General features: G+C 44.6%; 3 protein-coding genes across 5 annotated transcripts in view; 1 reads left to right on the plus strand and 2 right to left on the minus strand.

The window, feature by feature from the left end:
* Nucleotides 1-3,818, plus strand: part of RANBP9 (RAN binding protein 9) — a 63,778-nt gene extending 59,960 nt beyond the window's left edge. For 2 of the 3 annotated variants that reach the window (XM_024217373.2, XM_024217365.2), the window contains exons 12-13: nt 924-1,035; nt 2,204-3,816. In XM_024217373.2, coding sequence (XP_024073141.1) covers nt 924-1,035; nt 2,204-2,334 — 243 coding nt within the window. In that variant the 3' untranslated portion in view covers nt 2,335-3,816. Of the gene's footprint in view, nt 1-923; nt 1,036-2,203 lie in introns of all 3 variants that reach the window. The other variant, XM_024217357.3, reaches the window with a different exon arrangement.
* A 1,496-nt stretch (nt 3,819-5,314) lies between these two features.
* On the minus strand, nt 5,315-15,807 carry NOL7 (nucleolar protein 7). The gene is made up of 8 exons (XM_024217385.2): nt 15,588-15,807; nt 11,834-11,894; nt 10,845-10,903; nt 10,140-10,171; nt 8,796-8,880; nt 7,388-7,509; nt 7,228-7,305; nt 5,315-5,801 (listed from the first exon to the last, which is right to left on the minus strand). The coding sequence occupies exons 1-8, from the start codon at nt 15,773-15,775 to the stop codon at nt 5,731-5,733; spliced, it is 696 nt and encodes a 231-aa protein (XP_024073153.1). The 5' UTR covers nt 15,776-15,807; the 3' UTR covers nt 5,315-5,730.
* A 1,109-nt stretch (nt 15,808-16,916) lies between these two features.
* The window catches only part of SIRT5 (sirtuin 5), a 29,993-nt gene continuing 23,589 nt past the window's right edge, over nt 16,917-23,320 (minus strand). The window contains exons 7-9 of the mRNA XM_024217397.2: nt 21,520-21,643; nt 17,924-18,039; nt 16,917-17,102 (exon numbers count right to left, since the gene is read on the minus strand). Of these exons, the coding sequence (XP_024073165.1) occupies nt 17,027-17,102; nt 17,924-18,039; nt 21,520-21,643 (316 nt within the window). The 3' untranslated portion in view covers nt 16,917-17,026. The remainder of the gene's footprint in view (nt 17,103-17,923; nt 18,040-21,519; nt 21,644-23,320) is intronic.

Here is a 23,320-nt window from a genome sequence, read left to right on the forward strand (position 1 = left end):
GCTGCATTGACCATGCTAGTTTTTTGCTTCATTTTTTTTTCCTTCATGAAAATAAGAGCTATTGCAATATTTTTCTGTTTTGAGGAGCATGGCTTCCCATCTTCTGTACAGCAGTTTTATAGTCTGAATATATAAGGTGAACATTACTCTGGCAATAGGATAAGTGACAAATGTTAAAAATTCTTTTTTAAAAACTCCTAGATTTAAAAATACAAGGCACACAGTCTCCTCCTCAAATACAACAAATCATATAGTTGCCTCCCAATAAATCTAGAATGTGGACTACATATGTGCCATTTGGAGTTCCGGTACGGTAAATATTGGACCCAGGGAAGCAGCAGAACACGGAGTGCTCTATCAAGGGAGAATACATATGCGTGAAATGTGATGCAATGTTTTCTCTCTTTGGGTGGGTGGGAAGCAGAGAGAAAATCTTTTTGTCAGGTTTTTTTTTCCTTATAATTTCTCCATCTGCTTTTTATAGTTACACAAGACTGGTGGAAAATAATTCCCATACAAAAACCATATTGAATTTTGCTAGCTGAACCAAACACTCTATTATAAATACAGTTTTTAAACCTCTTTTGCTCTCCTTGTCACCAAATACTTTTTATCTGTCACCTTTTCACACGTTGAAAATAACTTTTTTTAGGTTTTTCTAATATTACAAAGTTACAGGTTGCTGGGCTAAATGGCATGAGCTCAGTTTTCTTAACTACAGTATTGGGCACATGCCCTAATCATATGGTATCCCTGGATGCCCATTTATTAACAAAGTGCATTTGCAGCCTCTTATGGCAGACAGCTAATTTTTAGTTCTAGATTAGAATGAATGAGGAAAATAGCTTTTATGTCAGTACTAACTGGATATAGCTGTGTGTGTTTTAGATGGAAGATTAGTGTTCAGTTTTGTTTTCTAACAGGATGCGTTCAGTTTACTTGCATATTCGGATCCTTGGAGCAGTCCAGTTGGAAACCAGCTTGATCCAATACAGAGAGAACCTGTGTGCTCTGTTCTTAATAGTGCAATACTAGGTAAGTATATATGCTGCTTGGCATGTTTATTCAGGTAAGTGGTGCTGTAAGCACAAATGACATTGCATTCCCTAGACTCTTGCAAAGGACTCTGTATTCTGCAATATGTGTAGTTGAATAATCACTGTATGTGTATTAATGGAAGTACCTGAAATAAACTGATATAAAATCTGCAAACCAGTTTTGACAGACTTGAGTGTTGAAGACCTATGGCACAATGGACAACCAAAAAACCCCTCAAACTGAACAGATTACATCAGCCCCGTGCAGGAGCGGCGCCAGGGTTTTTGCCACCCTAGGCGGCAACGCTCCTCCTCTGAGCATTTAGGGGGCCTGGGGTCTTCGGCGGCAGGGGTCCTTCCGCTCCACATCTTCGGGGCACTTCGGCGGCGGGTCCCGGAGTGAGTGAAGGACCCATCGCCGAATTTCCGCTGAAGACCCGGAGCAGAAGGACCCCCCGCTGCCGAATTTCTGCCGAGGGCAGCAAAATGCCACCCCCCAAATCCTGCCGCCCTAGGCGACTGCCTAGGGTTGCCTAGTGGAAGCGCCGGCCCTGGCCCCCTGAATTACTGACAGTGCACCGCAGAAGAGAAACAGAATAAAATTCTATGACGTTGCTTTTGCAGTAATTTATCGTAAAACCCTGGTATTGGGGTCAAAGTCCTCATCCATGGTATTAGTGCCACAACTATATTGCTTTGCTTCTCTCAGAGCCGAGAGAGTACCAGAGTACATATGCCTTTCACCATTAAAGTCAGCAATTTTTCAAATTACTACAGTAGTAGTTGATGATCGCAATGCAGTTATTTCATGAATAGGCAATGCTGCAGTATCAGAAACCATTCTGTGGTAACTTGGTAAATGGCTTACGGGCAACCACAGTTCATCATACAGTAAGGCTTATCTTTTGATAAATATCTAAAACCTAATGCACAAAGGAAATGCAACAGGTTAATGATTTTAAACAACTAGTAATATGAAATGTGCATGTTGTATTATACATACAAACTTGCCTAAATCACAGATTCGCAGTTTGTTACTGTATAGTTGAAAGGCTTACAATGTGTGAAACTGGGTAGATCTGTTCCTAGTACTGTGTCCTAGAAAGTGATTTACATTCTAAATTTTTAAAGATCTGTTACACAGCTGCATTGTTGAATCTTTTCAGAGACCCACAATCTGCCAAAGCAGCCACCACTTGCCCTAGCAATGGGACAGGCTTCACAGTGTCTAGGATTGATGGCACGTTCGGGAATTGGATCGTGTGCATTTGCCACAGTGGAAGACTATCTACACTAGCTATGCATTTGAAGATCTCAAGTATGTGTTGTGGCATATTCAACATGGAGGTAGATCAGCTCTGCTGACTGGAATTTGGATCTTTTAATTATGTACTAAGGACAGGTCTGTCGCTTTACGTTGCTTCCTAGTTTACAGCATGATGCAAATGATTTTCTAACTTAGCGTTAGGAGAAATTTTCCATCTTTAACCTCTTAGACAACTAAGAGTTAAAAGTATCACTGATAATGTCAGACATCCAAATTGACAATTACAAATTCTTTAAATGATTGTTCAAAACAAACCAAAAATCTTACCACCTTGAGGTGGGGCAGAAGAATAGAAAATGTTGTGGATGTGTTAGCATGTGAGTGATGTAAACTTCAAGCAGGATGACTTGCCAACCTCCACCCTCATTATTACATAGTTCAATCAGTGTAACTTGCAAAATGCATAAACACCTGACAGTTTGGATATATAGTGTTGATGGGAAGAAATATTTTTTAATGTGTACTGTAAAACTTGAAATACTCAGGAGCTGAGTGAATATGTTTGTTGCTACTTACAATCCCTACCTGTTGATCTTAGTAGTTTTTGTTTTAACATGGTCTTTTCAACTTTCTTTAACTACAGACAACTTCTGTTATAGACTCACCAGTTTAACTGTTGTATAATAACAGTATTACATGTCACAGTGTGGTTACGACCTCTATTTATATAAAAACCAAATATTAGTCAATTTACAGTCTTAATTTAATCTTTGTACACCTTGCATTTTTAAAAGTGCTTAAATGAGTACTATATTGCAATAAAATGTAGTGATATCATAATTAACCAGCCATTAAAAACTTACTTCTACAGATATTAGAAGCATGGATTTGTATGCTACACTGATTCTACTTTATGTTCTAGCTTTTGAAACTGATGTGAATTGATCACTTTAATTATGTACAGGGCAGAAGCATCAAGTGGTTGTAGAAAGTTAAACTAGCTTAAAGCTGCTTTCTCATAAGCAAAATAGTGCCTGCTTCCAGATGTATTATTGCTTGGGATATAGTCCAGCTTTCCCAGTCTTTGGGCTCGGGCTAGTGGATTGAAGTTTCAGCTGAACACGCCAACAATTTGTGAAGTGCTGTGAGGGAGCCACCAAGGAAATGCTTTCAACCTTCTACTTGCCCTAAAATATAAGATTTAATTTAATCACACCCAAAGAGCACTGACCCTAGATTTCAGAAAAGGGAATGTAAAGAAGATGCTAATCTTCAGACTCTGAATTTTTATTTCTGTACTTATATTAGTCAGCAAGAAAGCTAGTGAGTTACAGAAGGCTAGCAAAAGCAAGAAGTGTGTTTCGGTTGCCCTTAAATCAAACTACTGCCGGTAAGGTAGAGTACTAAAAGGGAATTTGAAGAGTTGAATACTCAACTTGAAAGCAGCCTCCAAGGCAGTGCAGTGAGTCAACTGGAAACCATCCTAGGGGCCACTGAAAAATCTGTTACCTGAAAATAATCAGCAAGTTGACAATCCATCTCTAATCACCGAACAATAAATTTCTAAAGAAAAGACACGGTTCTGAAGGAGGGAACTGGTGGGGTTGCTAATGCTGCCAACTTATTAAAATCAGGTACTATAGCAGCAAATGGGAGGCAGCAGGAATAATCCTGCTAATTCAACCAGGAAAATTAACAAAATTTACACCTGGAATATATCATAGGAACCCATTAATTAACACAATCCTAGTAAACTAGATGCATAATTTTGCTTGAGATTTAGTTTGACTTTTTTGCTTTACAGTCTGTTATGAGGCTATTAGATAATGCAGGAAGAGGCAGGAATGTTGCCAAGGATTAGCAACTGCCTGAGGGAGAAAACAGCTTAACCTTTTGCCATGTTGAAAGTTGAAGTGCTAGGGCATACGTTCCCTCCTAACCCTAGTGGAATATTAGATTTGTGAAAAGTTAGTGAGTAGATAATTTGAGGGCTGAGAATCTGGCCCTTTACTTGCCTCAAGTCTGATACAGAGCACTTCTATAGAAAACATTAAACTTGAGCTCACAACGGAGTCTCTGAAGTTGCTATGTAACTTCATTCTGATGACTGGCTTCATCACCTGCTGACAGCTTGCTTCAGATTCCCCATGAATTGCAGATATGAAAATCTGCTCTGGGAGACTTAATTCTTCAGGTGACGGCTGTTTTTAAATTGACTTCCTTGCATATCCTCAGGCTTTTTTCACCTTGGCTGTGTGCTCTCACAGCCTTTTGTTCACTCATTTCATTTAAATTGAACTATGGCTGAGAAGTGGGGGAAATCTGTGGTGGGTACTGTAGAGAAACAATCCTTGCCTTCTAATCTGCTTTTTGTATTATCTGGTTTGAGCATTGGCCTGCTAAACCCAGGGTTGTGAGTTCAATCCTTGAGGGGGCCACTTAGGGATCTGGGGCAAAATCAGTACTTGGTCCTGCTAGTGAAGGCTGGACTCAATGACCTTTCAAGGTCCCTTCCGGTTCTAGGAGAGAGGATATCTCCATATGTTATTATTAAAAGATGAGGTGGGTAATGTGCAGCAATGACAAACCCCCTGACCTTGTCAAGCTGAAAGTTCCTGGAGGCAGAACTCAAGCACTGTGCAGAGTGGTAGCATCACAGCTGATTCAAATGCCCTATCCTGTTACCTCAGGTACCATTCCATTGATTGCAGCTTGGATGGGGAAGACTCCCTTCAAAATAGCAGTTGCCCTTGGCATGGGCACAAGTTGCTGATCACAAGAGCCTTCTAGGTGGTGGGCAGCCAGAGCAAGGTTCTGCTTGCAGAAAACATCAGCCAGCAGCTGGACACAACACTTTTGCATAGTAAGAAGATTGACAATAAAACCTATTTTAAGTATATTATGGTATAATGTACAAGAGCTATATTTTGATAACTTAGGTTGCAGGGCGAGTCTGTCAGCTGGATATTGATTTTAAAAAACAAGTGACTGATTTCTCACAGACATCACAGCAGTAGTGGGTTTAAGAGAAGTAAAGGTATTTAATGATGTGGAAAAAACCTACAAAGTTACTGAAGGTTAAACAGTGGAGAACCAAAAAAGTAAGTCTGTGGATTAACTTAAATAAAAATATACCATTCAGAGCCTACAAAAACATCTCTGGACAAATAAGGTGGCTCCTGGCCATATTTTAAGTTAGTGCATAAAACTTTACATGTTTACTCAGTGATATCTTTGCAAGAGACAGCCACTTGACCACAAACCCATTTTAAAGCAGTTATGCCAGTAATTTATAGTTGTGTACAGGTAATATCCTACAAATAAAGTGAAACATAGGAGCTTTACAGACCAGCAAAAAAAATTGAGAGCAAGCCAGCATTTTCCTTGGCAAATTTCATTACTGTCCATCTTGGAGGGCTTTTTCCTTCATACAGAAGACATTTTCATAGACATCCAGTGTTTTTTAAACTGCTTAGCTTTCTGTTTTTTCTCTGTCCCTAAAAGCAAAAAAAAGTAGTATTAGGCTGCATACTGTGGTATGTCCAGGTAGCTTTCATTTGGAATTAAAAGGCTACATAGCACTGAGTGCTATTTAGCCAGTTTATTCTGAAATGCTGTAAAAGGGGCTCCATTTTACAGCAAGAGGAGCAATGTGGTAGTATAGAAAACCCTGTGAATCAGCATGTACAGTGTCAGAAGACTTTGCTGCAAGGGGTTTCACTTGACTCCACTATGCACCAGGATTTTATGACACTCTTGAAATGGCAAAGAACAATACGTCAATAGGAGCACAGATACTTCGTCACCTAAAGGAACTTTGCCTTTTGTCTAAAGAAAAATAGCTGGGGGCTTCAAAACTGAAGAAAGCTGAGTACTGTACCTTAAATCTGTATTACACACAAAAAACCACCTTCAACTTCTGTCGCTTGCTTTCTTTGATATTAGTGTGTACTGTTTTGTACACATTAGTTAATCCTCCTTCCCCCTCCCCCCCCCACTACTAAGTTTTTCCTTGACATCTCCAACTTTTTTCCACCTAGACTGTTGTTCTGGCCTCAGTGACTCCAACTGCTTCACCCCACTCTAAAATGCATGGATAAAAATATTATTCTTTGCTTCCTTCCCCCTTTAAGGGGCTGAAGTAGATGTTCTGGGCTTGTTAATACTAAGACTTTCAGATTTTGCATAGTTATTTCCCCCCCCCAAGTTTCACACTTAAAATGCCCGGTTCAGGGCCTCAACATCATCCTTACTGTGAGAACATTGTGAACTCAAAATACCATGTTGTTAAGCAAACTCCATCCTCTGATATACTGAACATTCACAATTCAAGAAAACAAATGCGTTGACCAGCAGTTTGAAAGGAATAGGTTTTATATTCCTAATCTCATTATTTTTGGCCTAAGTGTATAAAAATGTTCACAAGAGCTAGCTTTACACATTAATACTGAAGCCATTTTGTTTTGAAGTGGTAGATTCTACTTAACACATTTAATAAAGGAACTTTTAGCCCTGCTCCTACAAAGCACCATTCTTATGACTACAGTTATAAGCCTATTTAAATGTTTTCAGGTTCAGGGCCCTAGTTTTCAAAATGTTGACTTTTGTCTACAGTAAAACAGAATATCAGGCGCATTTAAATTGCGGCATGTTGTCTTAACCTCTCTGCACTTCACTCAAACCTAAACTATCATGTTCCATAGAGCTTATATAGTTTAGCCTTCCCTTCAGCAAAAGGCTCTTAAGCACAATATTACAGTAGTTAATTATAAATATTAAACTACACTCTTCCAGACTGTGTACTGTTAGCCAAACCCCTGCATGGCTAATTTTTGTCCTCCCTTTAGCTGACAAATGTATCATACTCCGTATTTAAAATGTGCAAAAATACCTAACAAAGTATTTTGGATTCATTGCACTTACCCCAAGATTTGTTCACAAACTGAACTGCAGCTTTTTTAACTGGACTCTTCTTGTTTGCAAAAGAAAAGAACTGGTTTGCTGAAATAAATGAAAGGAAAAGTTGGTCATACAGGCAGATGATCAAAAAGATACAGAATGACACCTAGAAGAGTTACTTTACCAGTTGTTCGGTTGGTGCCTGGTCCATATAGATGACTCTGTACAAAGTCTTTGGCCATTTTTTGGTGCTGGCTGGTTAGATCGTGGTCTTTTAAGCGCACGGCCATATAGCTTCCTTTCAATCTAGTTAAGTAAAAGTTAAAAAATAAAGTCACTGTTGTTTAAAACCCCCAAACAGTGTATGTACTGGCCAAGAGATGCTTTTACTGGCTCCTAAGCCATGTTCCAATCATGTAATAATTTTCATCTTCATTAGAAAAAAAATAATCTTTTAGCGAAATTCAAAACTATTTCTATATTATCTCAGCATGGAGAGCTCATACACACCTTTCCACTGAGTTCAACAGCACCAAAAATGATGTCGCTGCATTTAAAGTTGTGGGAGCTTAAAAATGTTCCTGCCAAATGCCAGTACCAGCTACTCTCCAGACTCTCATCACCAGCTGGATGCTTAGACCATGTCTGAATAATTTTGATATTTTTTCTGTGGGATCCTTCTCTTTTCTTCCATTATCCCACTGCTTCCAGCAAGGGGACTTGACTGTGCATGAGGCATCATTTTAGCCCCTCACTACTGTTGTAGGGTATGATAGTCAGGTCATATGCATGAACCTTAACCCTTTTCTATATTTGCAGATGAAATCTGATATCTCTCTGCAGCACTCAGAGTGACTAGGGGAATCCATGCACACAGGCAGGCTTTCTGGGCATAGTTTTCACTGTAGGCTGAGGAGGAATTATCTGTGTCCTGAAGCTCCTGACAAAAGGAAGAAGGACACGCACAGGATTGTTGAGACACACTCAGGCCAAACAGCAATTTTTAGCAAGTGTATCTTTGCCCTCTATTTCCCTCCACAGCATGTTAATGACATGTACAGTATCAGCCCCAGGGCCCCTCTCAATATTCCATATCCTCTGCTGCTCCAGACTGGGCATGCTGCCTCTATGTACAGATCAACTGCCATACATTTCACACAACGCATAGTGTAGTTTCATTGTAAAACCTACTCATAGCCACATATTGCTTCAAAAATAGCACAGGTGTGGGAGGTGCTAAAATGCATTGTTCTCAGGAGACCACTTCTGACTTGCATCAAAAGGATGTTAGAGGGGGTTCTGCCCAGAGGTTTTTGGTCAGAGGGAGGAATGATATGGGGTGCATGAAAGTGTGGGGTTCCTGTAATAACACAGGGGATGCCAATGCCCCAACATTAATAAGACAAAAGAACGTATTCCTCTCATCAGTGAAAAAGCATTGTACTGCAGGAAAGAGGTCACCCACATGGGATGGCCTGTGTCAAACTAACATGACTGAGGGGTAGAAGTTTGATTTCAAAGTAGAGTTCAAGCCCTTTACAATTATGACCACAGTAACACTTTAACTGAACTGGAGCTACTTAACATCATACCTAACAACCTGTTTTCCTCCTCCTTCATGGTCCTGTCCCCTGTTACATCCTTCATTCTTATTTTCAGACTCATCTTGATTTTCACCTAAAATAGATCCAGTACAGTCAAACTATTTCCACACACTATCAATCCACAGATAGTAAGTTAAACTGATCATTGATAGACCCTTGAGGAAAACAATGCATAGGTCTTTGATTGAACCAAACATATTTCCAGAAGCAGCAGCTCATAACAGAAAGAGGTGCTGCCTTCAGAACTCTGCCTGAATGGCCTTGTAGAGGACAAAACACGCTTTGGAGGACACACCTTTAAATGTGGTATCAGAGCTTAATCACCACCTTCCTGAACAATAAGAGGGTGCGAGGGGGAATCATTGGTATGGCCTGGTCACAGGAAAGGATGAGAGGCAAGAATCAATGCTATTTAGCAAGCGACAAAACATGGCTGGATCAGTATTTAGCACTTCAAGTTTTGCTATAGCGAGCAATAAAGCTGTAGAGTAGAGACATCCTGTAATATTGCACAATGGCTGTGCATAGCCCAGGGAGTCCTAAAATACAGTCAACAGTTGGCTTCATTCCCTGTATCTTAAGAGAATTAAGCACCGCCCATGAAGACTGATTTCTCAAGAAACCTAGAGTTCAACTCCATTATTGTTTCTAAAGCATTATGGAGATATAAAATTGGGGGTAATGTTTACATAGCTTACAGGAGGTTGTGAAATTATATTTGTAAAACACTTGAGATCTGCAGATAAAAGGGGCTACAGCACTACACATTTATGTCTTTGTGAATGCCCTGGATTTTGGTTTTGATGAGGTGAAAAGTTTCTCCTCTGTTTCTACAGTGCCATGAGAATATGGAACATACATGGCCCTGCTCCAAGAATCAAGGAAGATAAGTGTATTAGTAAAGGCTGTTTTATGGTTGTGGTCATTTCTGAGAATTACAAAGATGCAAATACAAATGAATGCCTCCCACTGTTAGGTTGCCCGATTGTCTTCTACTGATCTCTCTTCTTTACTTAGGCTGTCCAGCTCTCCAAGCTAAACGTTTCTTCAAACAACACTGAGTATTTTAAATCAAGCATTTGCACAGCAGGCCTCTCAAAACAAGAGGACATGGGACTAGGGCCAACACTGATAACTCCAGAAGAACGGAGGGTCAGAGAGGAAGTTAGAAGTGATAGGCTGAAGCAATCAGCAATTGTTAAATTCAGGTTTCACTATCACAAGGGATTGCAGCGTCACAGAACAATCTTACTGCAGTTAGTTCTAACACAAAATGGACATTATGTCTGGAACATCATAAAAAGAAATTAATATAAAAAGTTTGTATCTTACCTTGTTTGGTTGTGTCAGACAGGTTATTGTTGCTTAGGAGGGAATGAGAAAGTTTGTTTAGAAACGTTATTCTTCACATTTAGGAAAGAGCCCATCAGTCTGTGGTTATGCACAGTTATGTACTTTAAATGTCTATAACTCCTTACAATATTTACAGAATCCTAAATAGAATAAATACTTTTAAATAATTATTTCTGTATATGATCTTGAGGCTTAAAGATTAGATGGGGATTGGAACAACCTAGGTAACCCTACTAGAACTTTGTCTTTTAGTGTCAGTATGCTGTTGAATGTTCAAAAATACCTTAAATAGTAAGCTACAATAGCACATGCACAATCCTGTTAATGCCATAAACCATACTCTTGCAACAACACAGTTCATTATTAATGACACACATACAGGGTGAAACAATCTAAGCAACGTGATATTTTTACGTAGCTAATTTTCTGATTGTAACCATATCTGGAAAGATGTGCTGAGAGTATAATTAGAAAAGCGAGTATGAAGAAACCTCTTACTCTTAGACCCGCAGAGACAATGCAGTTCTAGGAGAGAGAAATGCATTCTGTTCTTGCCCACCCATCATCGAAGTTCCAATCACAGATTCTTTATTACTGCTGATGTTTTTTCGCAAGCCAGAAAATACAGCTCAGTCCTAAAAGTTAGGGCATTGTTTTGTGCATTAGGGCACGACTTATACTTACTTAATCTGTGGTCCTGAAGTTAACTCCTCCAGAACATTTTCAGGAAGTAATTTTCTTTTCTAAAGAAATTTAAGAAAATGCTTTAATGGCTACAACTTTCCTTTTCAAGGCAGTATTTGATGACAGCAAAGCTCTTCTACATATTTTTGAACATGTCAAATACCAGTGTCAACAAATATTCAAAACTTTGGTTAACGTCAACTCTTGGAGAAAAATCACTTGTGAACTGGGGTGGGGGGGTGGGGGGGAAGGTGGATCATTCTTACAAGCTCCACCAGCAAATTCAGTCCTGTCTACTCTACTACAAAGAGTACTGCTGTAAGTAGATTGTGCAGATGTTCAAAATATGTTCATGTGGGTCTCTAGGCTCGGCTACTGATAAGTAGGTTTGAACAGACCCGTGAGTTCTAACTGGTTCCTAGAGATCAGGGAGCTTAGCTCAGTCTTGATTGAAGAAATAAATAAGTGGTGGTAGTAGCGACCCAGCCCGCCCACTTATCGCCTGTAAACTCCCTGTGAGTAGGCCGGTTTGCATGGCTGCAGTGAGGAAAGGCAGGTCCTAATGCTTCCTTGCCTGGCTGTAGTCCTACAAACCTGCCTGTGGTGGGCTCTCAGGGCTTCCTTCCTTGCCTGCAGCCAGGGCCTTGATTTTCACCAAGTGGCATGTGGCTGCCAACAGCCAAATCCCATTCACACTACAGTGGATGGGGTGCAATTGGTTCCTGCAGAGTGGTGATATTAACCAGAAGTCGCTAATACACTGGCCACACTGAGTGGACTCTGCAGTAAAGGCTCCTCCACTCCCGCACTGTCATGGGAGACGCTGTCCCCGGGCAGGGGGCCGGTGGCTCATCATCCAGGCTCGTGGCAAACAAGGACGCCTCTTGGCCTATAGGCTACATTTCTCTTACAGCAGCCAGGCACCCGCAGTGAGCAGGACCTGCGATCACAAAGCGCAACCTGGCCTGGCCCAAGTGGACCCTCTTTACCTTCTGCTCTTTGAACAACTCCTCTTGCCGCCGCCGCTTCTCCTTCAGCAGCTCCTTGTCCCTGTGGGGAGGAGAGAACATGCAGGTCAGAGCTGGTACAAGGTTATAAACTACTACCGTCACAATTTGCTGTCTCTGCCTTTCGGCATCTTTGGGTCCAGGGGTAGCAAATTGTGACAGATGCGGGTACACTTGTCACAATCTGCTATCTCTACCTTTCCCCATCCTCTGGTCCAAGGGAAGCAAATTGTGATGTATAAGGGTTCACCTGTTGAAATTTGCTTTTCCCATCTCCAGATTTGGGGGCAGCCAGTTGTGATAATTCCATCACTATTTGCTACCATTGTGAAATCTCCATTTTAAAATTGGGCACAAATAAAACAAGGTATTTTTCTAGTTTGGAAAAGCGTTCTACAGAGTTAAACCACAGGGCTAGTGTATGCAAAACCCTGAATGAAGATGGTGTTATTTCTTTATTAGTCTCCTTCCATTGTAGTTAGGCCATACGGTTTCTATAGTAAACAAACATTTAATGTACACAAAACACTGAAACTAGTTGAAGGCATAGTAAATAGTATTTTAAATACTAACCAATACATTGTCAACAAAAGCTCTTAGGCAGAACATCTACTATTGTTCCATATACAGACACACACACCACTGTCACCGTTACACATAAATGTGTACTGCTCTACTTTGGCACAAACGCATGAGCTCATTACTCCCAATCTTATTTCCGAGATATATTCTCAGGCCTTTGCCTCACTGCTAAAACTGAAGTTGCTTGTCCTCACTGTGTTTTTAGCTCACAATAACACCCACACCTTAGCTACTCCAAGTCAAACAAAACGGAAAAGTCACAAAGGGACTTATGCACTGCAATTAGGGATGTAAAATGTTAACCGACCTTAACTGTTAACACCTGGCCAGCCGCCCACACCCCAGCCCCCGGCTGCCTGCACCAGGCCAGACCCCCAGAAATATGGTCTAGATCAGGGGTCTCAAACATGTGGGCCACGGGGCTATTTCCTGCAGCCCACCAAGCAGCCTGCGCCCCCCCCCCGGCCTACCTCCAGGCCAGGGGTGGGCAAACTACACCCGCGGGATTGCCCCCCTCGAGCCCCGCGCCACTCCCTGAAGCGGCTGGCATCGCGGCCGGGGGGAGGAGGGGAGAACAGAGGGCTCCATGTGTTGCCCTGGTTTCCCGGCACCACCCCCCCGCAGCTCCCATTGGCTGGGGGAATGCAGGGACATGGTTCCAGCTGCTGAGCAGGGCCAGGGCCAGGGCCAGCAGGTAGCCTGCCCTGGCCCCGGTGTGCGCCGCTGCCACCCCGGAGGGGCTTTAGGTAAGCAGCACCTGGCCAGAGCCCGAAGCTCTCCTGCACCCCGCTCCCCAACCCCCTGCCCTGAGCCCCCTGCTGCATCCCACACCCCTTCTACACCCCAACCCCCTGCCCTGAGCCCCCTGCCGCATCCCACATCCCTGCTGCACCCCAACCCCCTGCCCTGAGCTCCCTGCCTGAACCCCAACCCTCTGCCACACCCCGCACTCCCTCCTGCATCCTGCACCCCAACTCCCTGGCCTGAGCCCCCTGCCACACCCCTCACCCCCCTGCATCCCAACCCTCTGCCCTGAGCCCCCTGCCGCACGCCTCACCCCTTGCTGCACCCCAATTCCCTGCCCTGAGCCCTCAGTCGCACCCTGCACCCCAATTCCCTGCCCTGAGCCCCCGCCACACCTGTCCTGCACCCTCTGCGGGCAGGGAGGGGGTGGAGTTGGGGTGGGGACTTCGGAAAAAGGGTTGGAATGGGGGCAGGGAAGGGGTGGGAAGAGGCAGGGCAGGGGCAGGGCCTCATGGAAGGGGTGTAGTGGGGGCAGGGCCGGGGCAGCGAAGGGGTGTGTGTGTGTCAGTGATGCGGCCCTTGGGCCAATGAACTAGTCCTCATGTGGCCCTCCTGGTCATTTGAGTTTGAGACCCCTGGTCTAGATGAAATTACTGTAAGGTGGGTACACAAGTGGTTGAAAGACCATACACAAAGAGTAATCATAAATGGTTCACTATCCAACTGGGAGGACACATCTAGTGGGGTCCCACAGAAGTGAGTCCTCGATCTGCTACTATTCAATATTTTCATTAATGAGTGGGGAGCGTATGCTTATGAAATTTGCAGATGACAGCAAGCTGGGAGGGCTTGCAAACATTTTGGAGGACAGGATTAGAATTCAAAATGACCATGACAAATTGGAGAACTGGTCTGAATTCAACAAGATGGCAGTCAATAAAGACAATTTTAACCTTAAACCATTTATTAAAATTTTGTCAGGTCAAAATTGATACCTGTAAAATACTGCAAAGGCTTCCCTACACAGGGCAACAGTCAGAAAGTTGAGTGCTCCACTCCTTCACTCCTCCTCTTTGGATTTAAAAAAAAAAAAAAAAAAAAAAACGGGGCTACACCTGGACCATGCAAAATCAGGGCCAGGTTAACATTTTGTGGGCCCCCATAGGGGCAATGGAGCATGGCGCAGGGAGGTCAGTCCCCAGAGTGAGGGGCCAGCTGGGGCAATGGGTGGCCCCGCTCCACCCTGCCCAGTGCGAGGGCACTGTTTACAAACTGGCAGTTGCCAAATGCAGTGGCCCGGCCAGCCCTGTGCTGCCAGCGTGACCCCTTCCCCTCGGGGGCGGGCCCATGCCACGCCACACAGCCCCCTGGCCCAACACCCCATAGGTGCCGACTCTGTGGGTGCTCTGGAGCTAGAGCACCAACAGAAAAAAAAAAAGTGTGGGTGCTCGGCACCCAGCAGCAATCCCAACGATCAGATCCTCTCCCTCATCCACAGTGCCTCCCATCAGCTGTTCAGCAGCGGGCAGGAGGCGGGGAGGGGGAGGAGCAGGGGCAGGAAGAGGCGGGGGCACTCTGGGGAGGGTGCGGAATAGGGCAGGAAGAGGTGGGTGGCAGGGCCTTGGGGGAAAGGGGCTTGGGACAGAGCTGGGATCAAGCACCCATGGGGAAAATCAGAAATTCAGCACCTCTGCAACCCCTCCAACGCCCTATGGCCTGAGGGCCCCGCCCCCCAAATGCAGAGCGCCCTGCACAACCCTGCAGGCCGAGACGAGCGAGTGGTGGGCAGGGGGAGCCAGCAAGCAGAGCAGGTCGGGGCCCCTTCTGAGCATGGGCCTGGCTCCAGAACCCCACTGTAACCCCAGCACTGTACAAAATGGTAAACGTGCCCAACAGGTGAAAGGCCTGATGACTAGTAGTGTTTTGGCGCAGGACTCCTGCATGGCTGCCCTGCCTGCCCCGGTCAAAACTGAGGCCACTTCCCTTCTGAACGAAAGGGTCCCGGCGGGGTTCACGGCCCTGTGCACTAACTGCCCCCTGTAGCGTCCCCCAGCCAGACACCTCACGCATCAGGGCAGTTGGGGGGGAGCCGCTACTAGTCACTTCACGATGTTCTAGGTGCAGTGACCCCGGGACCCCCCGAACGGCGCTGCAGCCAAACACCGCAGCCGCTCAAGGACCAGCGAGCGCCGCACAGGAGGCCCCGCAGCGTGTTGCGGAGCAGGCTCAGGCCGCACGCGCCGGCTCCGGGCCAGCGCGTTCTGACGGGCAACGGTTCCCCGCCCCGCCCGCAGCCGTGGCCAGCGGCAGCTCGTTGCTTTAAGCGACTCCCCGCGCGGGGTGTCGGCCCCCCCTCGGAGGGGCAGGGGCGGGGCCTGCGCGCGGCGATTCCGGCCAGTCGGGCTGTTACCTCCGCGCTGTCTCCCCGGCGCGTCTCCGCTCGGTCTCCGCCGCGGCTCTCGCCCGCTCGAAGGTCACCTCCTCGGGCGCCTCATCCTCCTCTTCATCCTCAGAGGAGGAGACGGCGGCGTCCGCGGGCGTCTCCGGGGCAGCAACGTCTTTCTCCAGCATCGCGCGCCGCCTCCGCGTCATCGCCATAGCGTCTCGAGCAGCCCGACCCGAGGAATCACCTTTTCACCTCTGACCCGGACGCAGTCGCCAGGCCGCCGCGGCAGGGCTCGCACTACAGCTCCCAGCCTGCTCCGCGGCCGGCTCAGCCTCGGCCCGCGCACGCGCCGCGCCCTCCCCTCCCCTCGCTCGCGCTTTGCAATTGCAGGCGGGCGCCCTCAGCCCGTGGGGCGAAGCGGAGCTCGAGAGCCGCTTCCTCATTCGGCGCAGACCCGCCGAGCGCCCCAGGCGCTGCTGCACCTGCCCTGGGCCGGAGAGGCCCCTAGCCGCGCTCACGGCAATCAACGCGACACTGTGCCCCGGCCCCTCCCCCTCCCGACCTACGCCCCGCACTTAGCCCCGCCGCGGTGGAAGTGCCCTGAGCCAGGCTGCAGTAGCGCTGCCAGCGGGGGCCCACGGCTAGAGCACAAGCAGAGTACGCCACAGCCCCGCCAAAGCCTGCATTACTTTAGGCAAAGACGGACACAAACCACAGCTCAGCAGTAAAAAGCGACCCGAGGCGCCAGTAACGCTGTTTAATAACAATACCCATAACACGGTAACAGGTGCTTAAGCAAGGGAAATAACACAAAGACCATGCAGCTCCCTGGTGCAGATGGCAAAGCAGCTAGGATGGAAATGGTCCTCATGTGCACTGTGCTTCCATCAGTGTCACACACAAAGTGCAGCACCGCAAGCATAAACCTCTCCCTCGTGTAAACGTTCTCATGACTCAAAGTTTTTATTCTGTTTATTTATTTTCAAAGTGCTGAAGTGTTAGCCTCATAAAAAGTTAGTTACTTTCCCTCCTTTGACACAACATCCTTTCAGAAATTTCACCTCTCTTATAAAAATTGTCAAAGATACATAAGCCTCAAATTGGTTTACCATGAAGTCTTTGGGGAGTTCAGATTCATCTAACAGAGCAACATCCTCCTACTGTAGCCAGTCAATTTTGGAGTCATTCATGATTGTTTTTGTTTTCCTTTGACAGAAAAGATTTTATTCCGACAAAAACGTGACTTTTTTTAAATTCCAAAGTCCAGTATTTTCCCCTGTTCCCAACCCTATCTCTGCCATCAGTGTAACGGAGAATCAGGATTTCTTTGATTAGATCTGTGGCAGAAACTAGTCTCCTTACAACACTTAGGGTTTCTTCTACAAACATCCATTTCACCTTGTGTGTACTTCTTGATATTCTTAGCAATTTAATTATTTCCCCTCCCTTCCTCAGATGAATGCTCATGAGATTAGTTCAGTTTTATGGCGAGCAAGCGCTGGAGGCAGGGTGGTACCACAGGGACCTGGGAAATGAAATCTGAAACAGAAATCAGAATGGTTAGGGGAAAAATGATGATAGAGAACTTTTCAGAAAGCCAGTTATAATACAAATTACCACCACAGCATTTTTGCCCTTTATACACTTCCCTTAATCCAGTTTCTGCAGTTTGTCTAGTCATTTTAAAAGGGTTAATTTTTCTACACAGACTCCAGAGCAAGCAGCACCTGTTGTAATAGCTGTTTAAGCAGCAAATGATTCAACAGAGTGAAGTAGTAAATTGACCGTAATCCTACAGACTTCATATTAACTGCCAATTTATTGAAAATACAAAAACTAAACTAAAACACTAAAAATAAAACAGGAGAGTTTAATACCATCTGACTGACAGAATTATAAACTCTTCGGACCTCCTTCTCTATACTATTTTTCCAAAATCTGCCTAAACTTTAAACAAAGAGATAGGAAAAAACATTGTCTAACATTTTCTAGACCAGTGGCCCCCCCACTATGGGCGCACCCCCTAGGGAGTCATGGCGGGGCCTGGGCCAACCCCCGCAGGGGGCAGGGAGGTAGCGCCACCCAGACCACGCTCTGCCCCCAGACCAGCTCCACTCTGGCCCCCAGCTGCAGCTCCACTCCACCCCAAGACCTCTGCTGCTGAAGCCTTGGCTGTGCAGTAATGGAAGGGGGGGGACGGACAGATTCCATTACTAGAAAGGGGGGGGGGGGCGCAACAGGACAAGTTTGGACATCACTGTTCTAGACACTTAAGAGCATTAAGTTTTATCAGGACAACATAAGATATCATTTAAGTTAACGTTGCTTCCCCTTTCTACCTAAAATATGAGCAGTTTTACCTGAACCTATTTGTAGCAGGGGTGGCTTGCATGTTAAATTCTGCAACTGGCACTCCTCTGGCAGATACTTGAGGAGCAAACATAGCAGCAGGATACACCACAGAAGAGGTTCCCACCTGCAGGAAAAAAAAAAAAAAAAATAGCACCAGACCAGCATTTTAAAAAAAGAATTCAGTAACTTTCAGACATCCTGAGAGACTCTCGACCTGCAGATTTGCTAAAACATCTAATGCATGTTCAACCCTACAATACAAGTCTACAAGTATTAATATGGCCTAATTAATGCAACCTGCTGAAACCTGAGGGATAAGAGGTCTGATGCAGTGCTCCTCGGACTGGAAGGGAGTAAAAACAGCACTCAAGTTTGCTCTTCAGCCCTTCTAGTTGACAGTGGTATGGTGGTGACTGGTTACAAAGTAAGCCATTTCCAGTCATATGTGGTGGGGGGGGGGGGAAATCACTCAGATGTGGGGCCACTGGCAAGGGAATAAATAAAGGAAATCCTAACAGAACACAACCTAAAGCAAGTTTAAATATATGAAGGAAAGTAGCCTCCCACCTACCTTTCAGGGGTATTGTGGAGATTAATATTTATAGAGGGATCTGAACTAGGGCTGTCAAGCGATTAAAAAAATTAATCACGATTACTCACGCGATTAATCGCACTGTTAAACAAAAATAGAATACCATTTATTTAAATAGTTTTGGACGCGTTCTACATTTTCAAATATATTGATTTCAATTACAACACAGAATACAAAGGGTACAGTGCTCACTTTATTTTTGATTACAAGTATTTGCACTGTAAAAAACAATAGTATTTTTCAATTCACCTAGTACAAGTACTGTAGTGCAATCTCTTTATCATGAAAGTTGTCTTACAAATGTAGAATTATGTAAAAAAACCAAAACCCCTGCATTCAAAAATAAAACAAACAATGTAAAATTTTAGAGCCTACAAGTCCACTCAGTCCTACTTTTTGTTCAGCCAATCGCTCAGAAACAAGTTTGTTTACATTTGCAGGAGATAATGCTGCCCGCTTCTTGTTTATAATGTCACCTGAAAGTGAGAACAGGCATTCTCATGGCACCGGGGTGAAAGTAAATTAAAGGACTTACCGGTACACCGGAGTCCTGAGCAGGGGGGCAGGGCCTCAATTGGAAGAGGTGGGGCCTTTAAATCCCCGGGCCCTTTAAATCAAGTTTTAAAGGGCCCGGGGCTCTGCTGCGGTAGAGACGCCTGGAGCCCCTGGCCCTTTAAATCACCGCCGGAGCCCCGCTGCTGCTAGCCTAGGGCTCCAGCAGCGGGACTCAGGAGGCAATTTAAAGGGCCCGGGGCTCTGGCTGCTGCCCTTTAAATCGCCAGCCTGGGGAAGCCGGTCCGGTCCGGTGTACCGGCTGGCTCTTGCCAGTATGCCGTACTGTATTGGCTTACTTTCATCTCTACATGGCATTGTTGTAGCTGGCGTCGCAAGATATTTACGTGCCAGATGCGCTAAAGATTGACATGTTCCTTCATGCTTCAACCACCATTCCAGGGGACATGCGTCTATGCTGATGAGGGGTTCTGCTCGATAACAAGCCAAAGCAGTGCAGACCGACGCATGTTCATTTTCATTATTTGAGTCAGATGCCACCAGCAGAAGATTGATTTTCTTTTTTGGTGGTTTGGGTTCTGTAGTTTCCGTATCAAAATGTTGCTCTTTTAAGACTTCTGAAAGCATGCTCCACACCTCGTCCTTCTCAGATTTTGGAAGGCACTTCAGATTCTTAAACCTTGGGTCGAGTGCTGTAGCTATCTTTAGAAATCTCACCTTCTTTCTGTTTTGTGAAATCTGCAGTGAAAGTGTTCTTAAAATGAACAACATGTGCTGGGTCATCATCCAAGACTGCTATAACATGAAATATATGACAGAATGCAGGTAAAACAGAGTAGGGGATATACAATTCTCTCCCAAGGAGTTCAATCTCAAATTTAATTAACGCATTTTTTTTTTAAACAAGCATCATCAGCATGTCCTCTGGAATGGCGGTTGAAGCATGTAGAGGGCATATGAATGTTTAGCATATCTGGCACAAATACCCTGCAATGCTAGCCACAAGAGTGCCATGCAAATACCTGTTCTCAAGTTCAGGTGACATTGTAAATAAGAAGAGGGCAGCATTATCTCCAGTAAATGTAAACAAACTTGTTTGTCTTAGCGATTGGCTGAACAAGAAGTAGGACTGAGTGGACTTGGGGGCTCTGAAGTTTTACATTCTTTTGTTTTGGAGTGCAGTTATGTAACAAAAAAAGTCTACATTTGTAAGTTGCACTTTCAGGACAAAGAGATTGCACTACAATACTTGTAAGAGGTGAACTGAAAAATACATCTGAAGAAGTGAGGTTTTTTACCCACGAAAGCTTATGCCCAAATAAATCTGTTAGTCTTTAAGGTGCCCCCGGGCTCCTTGTTGTTTTTGTGGATACAGACTAACATGGCTACCCCCAATACTATTTCTTTTGTTTATCATTTTTACAGTGCAAATATTTGTAATACGAAATAATGTACACGGATTTCAATTACAACACAAAATACAATATATATGAAAATGTAGAAAAATATCCAAAATATTTAATAAATTTCAGTTAGTATTCTGTTTAACAGTGCGATTAAAACTGCGATTAATCGCGAATAATTTTAATTGCAATTTAATTTTTTGAGTTAATCGCATGAGTTAACTGCGATTAATCGACAGCCCTAATCTAAACATGTAAAACACAGAATATATTAAAAAGCAAAAGATGAAGTTGCACTTGAAAGAATAATCTATGGTGGGAGAGGCAGTTTCGAGGAAACTGTCACTCACCTACCAGCATAGATTGTGCTATCATTGCAAAGATGTTTCTTCTCTTTTTTTCCTTATTTTGTATAAATTAAATGTTAAAGTAACCTTAAAGTTGAGAATGTAAACACATTATAAGGACACATTCAATTAAAGAAAAAAGCTAAAAGTAGTTTCAGGTACTATACCTGTCCCTTTCCCTTCCTACCAACTTACAGAACATAGTTTTCTCCCCTTTTAGCTATATGAAAAATCCATGCAAACAGGAGCAACTGATTGGCTCTATTAATCTGACTATTTATAAAGTTCTGTCAAATGCAGTTAAAACAAAATATATTTAAAAAAATTTGTTAGCTTTTACAACTTCCTAAACAGTTATATTTAAAAAAACAAAACAAAAAAAAGTCAAAAGTGTGATTTTTTTAAAGTTTCCAGCGTTTAAGGAATTCAAAAGTTAAGCAATATTAGGTTGGTCATATTGCATAAGTACTTTCAACTACTGCATATGCAGCTAATGTATAACTTTAATATAGATAGTATGTGCTATGTGGCCAAGTTAACACTGCTGAATTTGCTTCAACTCAGAAATTCTTCACTGGTATGTTTAAATTATCAAACTTAATGGTACCTTAACATACTGAGACTTTATTTTAATGTATTACGTTTCACTGAAACTGTCTCATGGCTGTATCTACATTTCCCATATCTGAGAGATGTGATTTCTTAATTTCAGCTTGCTTGACTAAATATGAAACTAAGGCATTCCTTACCACCAAACAGAGGTCACAGATCTCAAGTTCATTTTCAACCTCTGTAAGAATGTCAGAATTCAGAGTTTCTCCAAACCACACAACATGGGGACGGAGGAGGCCATTGCAGCCTTGCTCTTCACACCTGTGAAAAGTTACAACAATAGAAGGAGATACAACACTTGAAGTGATTTTGAGCCTTGGATTGATTTGTTAAAAATGTTTAAGATAGACTTATTTCTATTACAATAGGTTTGTTAGATCACACTTCGGACAACAATATATTCAATCTAGGCATGACTAAGGCTACGATTTAGTCACGGGTATTTTTTAATAAAAGTCACGGACAAGGCACGGGCAATAACCCAAAAGTCACGGCCTGTGACCTGTCCTTGACTTTTACTAAAAATACCCCTAATTAATATCAGGGGGGGGGGGGGGGGGGGGCGCGCACTCCTGTGGCTGCTGATGCTCTACAGCAAGGGTTCTCAACATTTTTCTTTTTGAGGCCCCCATCAACATGCTATGAAAACTTCACTGCCCACCTGTGCCACAATAATTGGTTTTCTGCATATAAAAGCCAGGGCTGGCATTAGGGGGTGGCAAGCAGGGCAATTGCCTGGGGCTCCACACCACAGGGGCCCTGGCGAAGCTACATTGCTCAGGCTTCAGCTTCAGCCATGGGTGGTGGGACTCCGAGCCCCAGGCTTCAGTCCCATTCGATGGGGCTTCGGCTTTCTGCCCTGGGCCCCAGCAAGTCTAACACTGACCCTGCTTGGCGGCCTCCCTGAAACCTGCTTGCAGCATCCCAGGAGGCCCCAGACCCCTGGTTGAGAACCACTGCTTTAGGTAGGGTGACCAGATAGCAACTGTGAAAAAACGGGGCGGGGGGTAATAGGCACCTATATACGAAAAAGTCCCCAAAACCGGGACTGTCCCTTTAAAGAGAGGTTACTCACCTGTGCAGTAATTGACGTTCTTCGAGATGAGTGTCCCTGTGGGTGCTCCACTCCAGGTGTGGGTGCTCCACTCCAGGTGTGGGTGCTCCACTCCAGGTGTGGGTGCTCCACTCCAGGTGTGGGTGCTCCACTCCAGGTGTGGGTGCGTCCCTGCGCCTTTGCTCGGAAATTTTGACAGCAGTACTCGTATCGGTCGCGCACGCGCAGAGCCTGCCCCACGCGCTGAGTGTGCCTTAATAGCGCGCGACCGGTCTCAGTTCCTTCTCTACAACGGAGGCTACCCCAACTCCGAAGTAGAGGGAAGGAGGGTGGGTAGTGGAGCACCCACAGGGACAGTCATCTTGAAGAATGTCAGTTACTGCACAGGTGAGTAACCTCCTCTTCTTCTTCGAGAGATGTCCCTGTGGGTGCTCCACTCCAGGTGACTTAAAAGCAGCGTATCTCAAGGAGATAGGGACTTCGGATCTGGTAGGAATGCAGTAGATAGTACAGCTCTGCCCAATCGTGTATCAGAGAGAGGTTCTTGATTAAGGGCATAATGCTTAACAAATGTGTGTTCAGAAGTCCAAGTGGCCGCTTTACAGATGTCAGCCAGAGGAACTTTGCGTAGAAAAGCCACGGAGGTAGCTACGGAGGTAGTGGAGTGAGTTCTGATGCCGGCTGGAAGAGTTCTTTATCTGATAGCACAGTCAGATACACTCAGAGATCCAGTTGGAAAGTCTCTGGGTAGAAATAGATGTGCCTTTGGATCGCTCTGCAATGAAGACAAAGAGTCTGGAAGAGTTCCTAAAGGGCCTGGTTCTATCCAAATAGAAGGACAAAGCCCTGTGGACATCTAACGTATGCATTGTGGATTCAAAAGA

This window comes from Terrapene carolina, unplaced genomic scaffold (genome assembly GCF_002925995.2).
Source record: "Terrapene carolina triunguis isolate 2854851 unplaced genomic scaffold, T_m_triunguis-2.0 Scaffold58, whole genome shotgun sequence".
NCBI lineage: Eukaryota > Metazoa > Chordata > Testudines > Emydidae > Terrapene > Terrapene triunguis.

Excerpts from the sequence above, each read along its gene's own strand:
- NOL7 (XM_024217385.2), bottom strand. The coding sequence starts at position 15,775 with ATGGCGATGACGCGGAGGCGGCGCGCGATGCTGGAGAAAGACGTTGCT. Across the intron at positions 10,172-10,844 it reads ACTTCAGGACCACAGATTAA|CAACAATAACCTGTCTGACA; the intron begins GTAAGTATAAGT and ends TTCCCTCCTAAG. Across the intron at positions 7,306-7,387 it reads AGGCACCAACCGAACAACTG|CAAACCAGTTCTTTTCTTTT; the intron begins GTAAAGTAACTC and ends CATTTATTTCAG.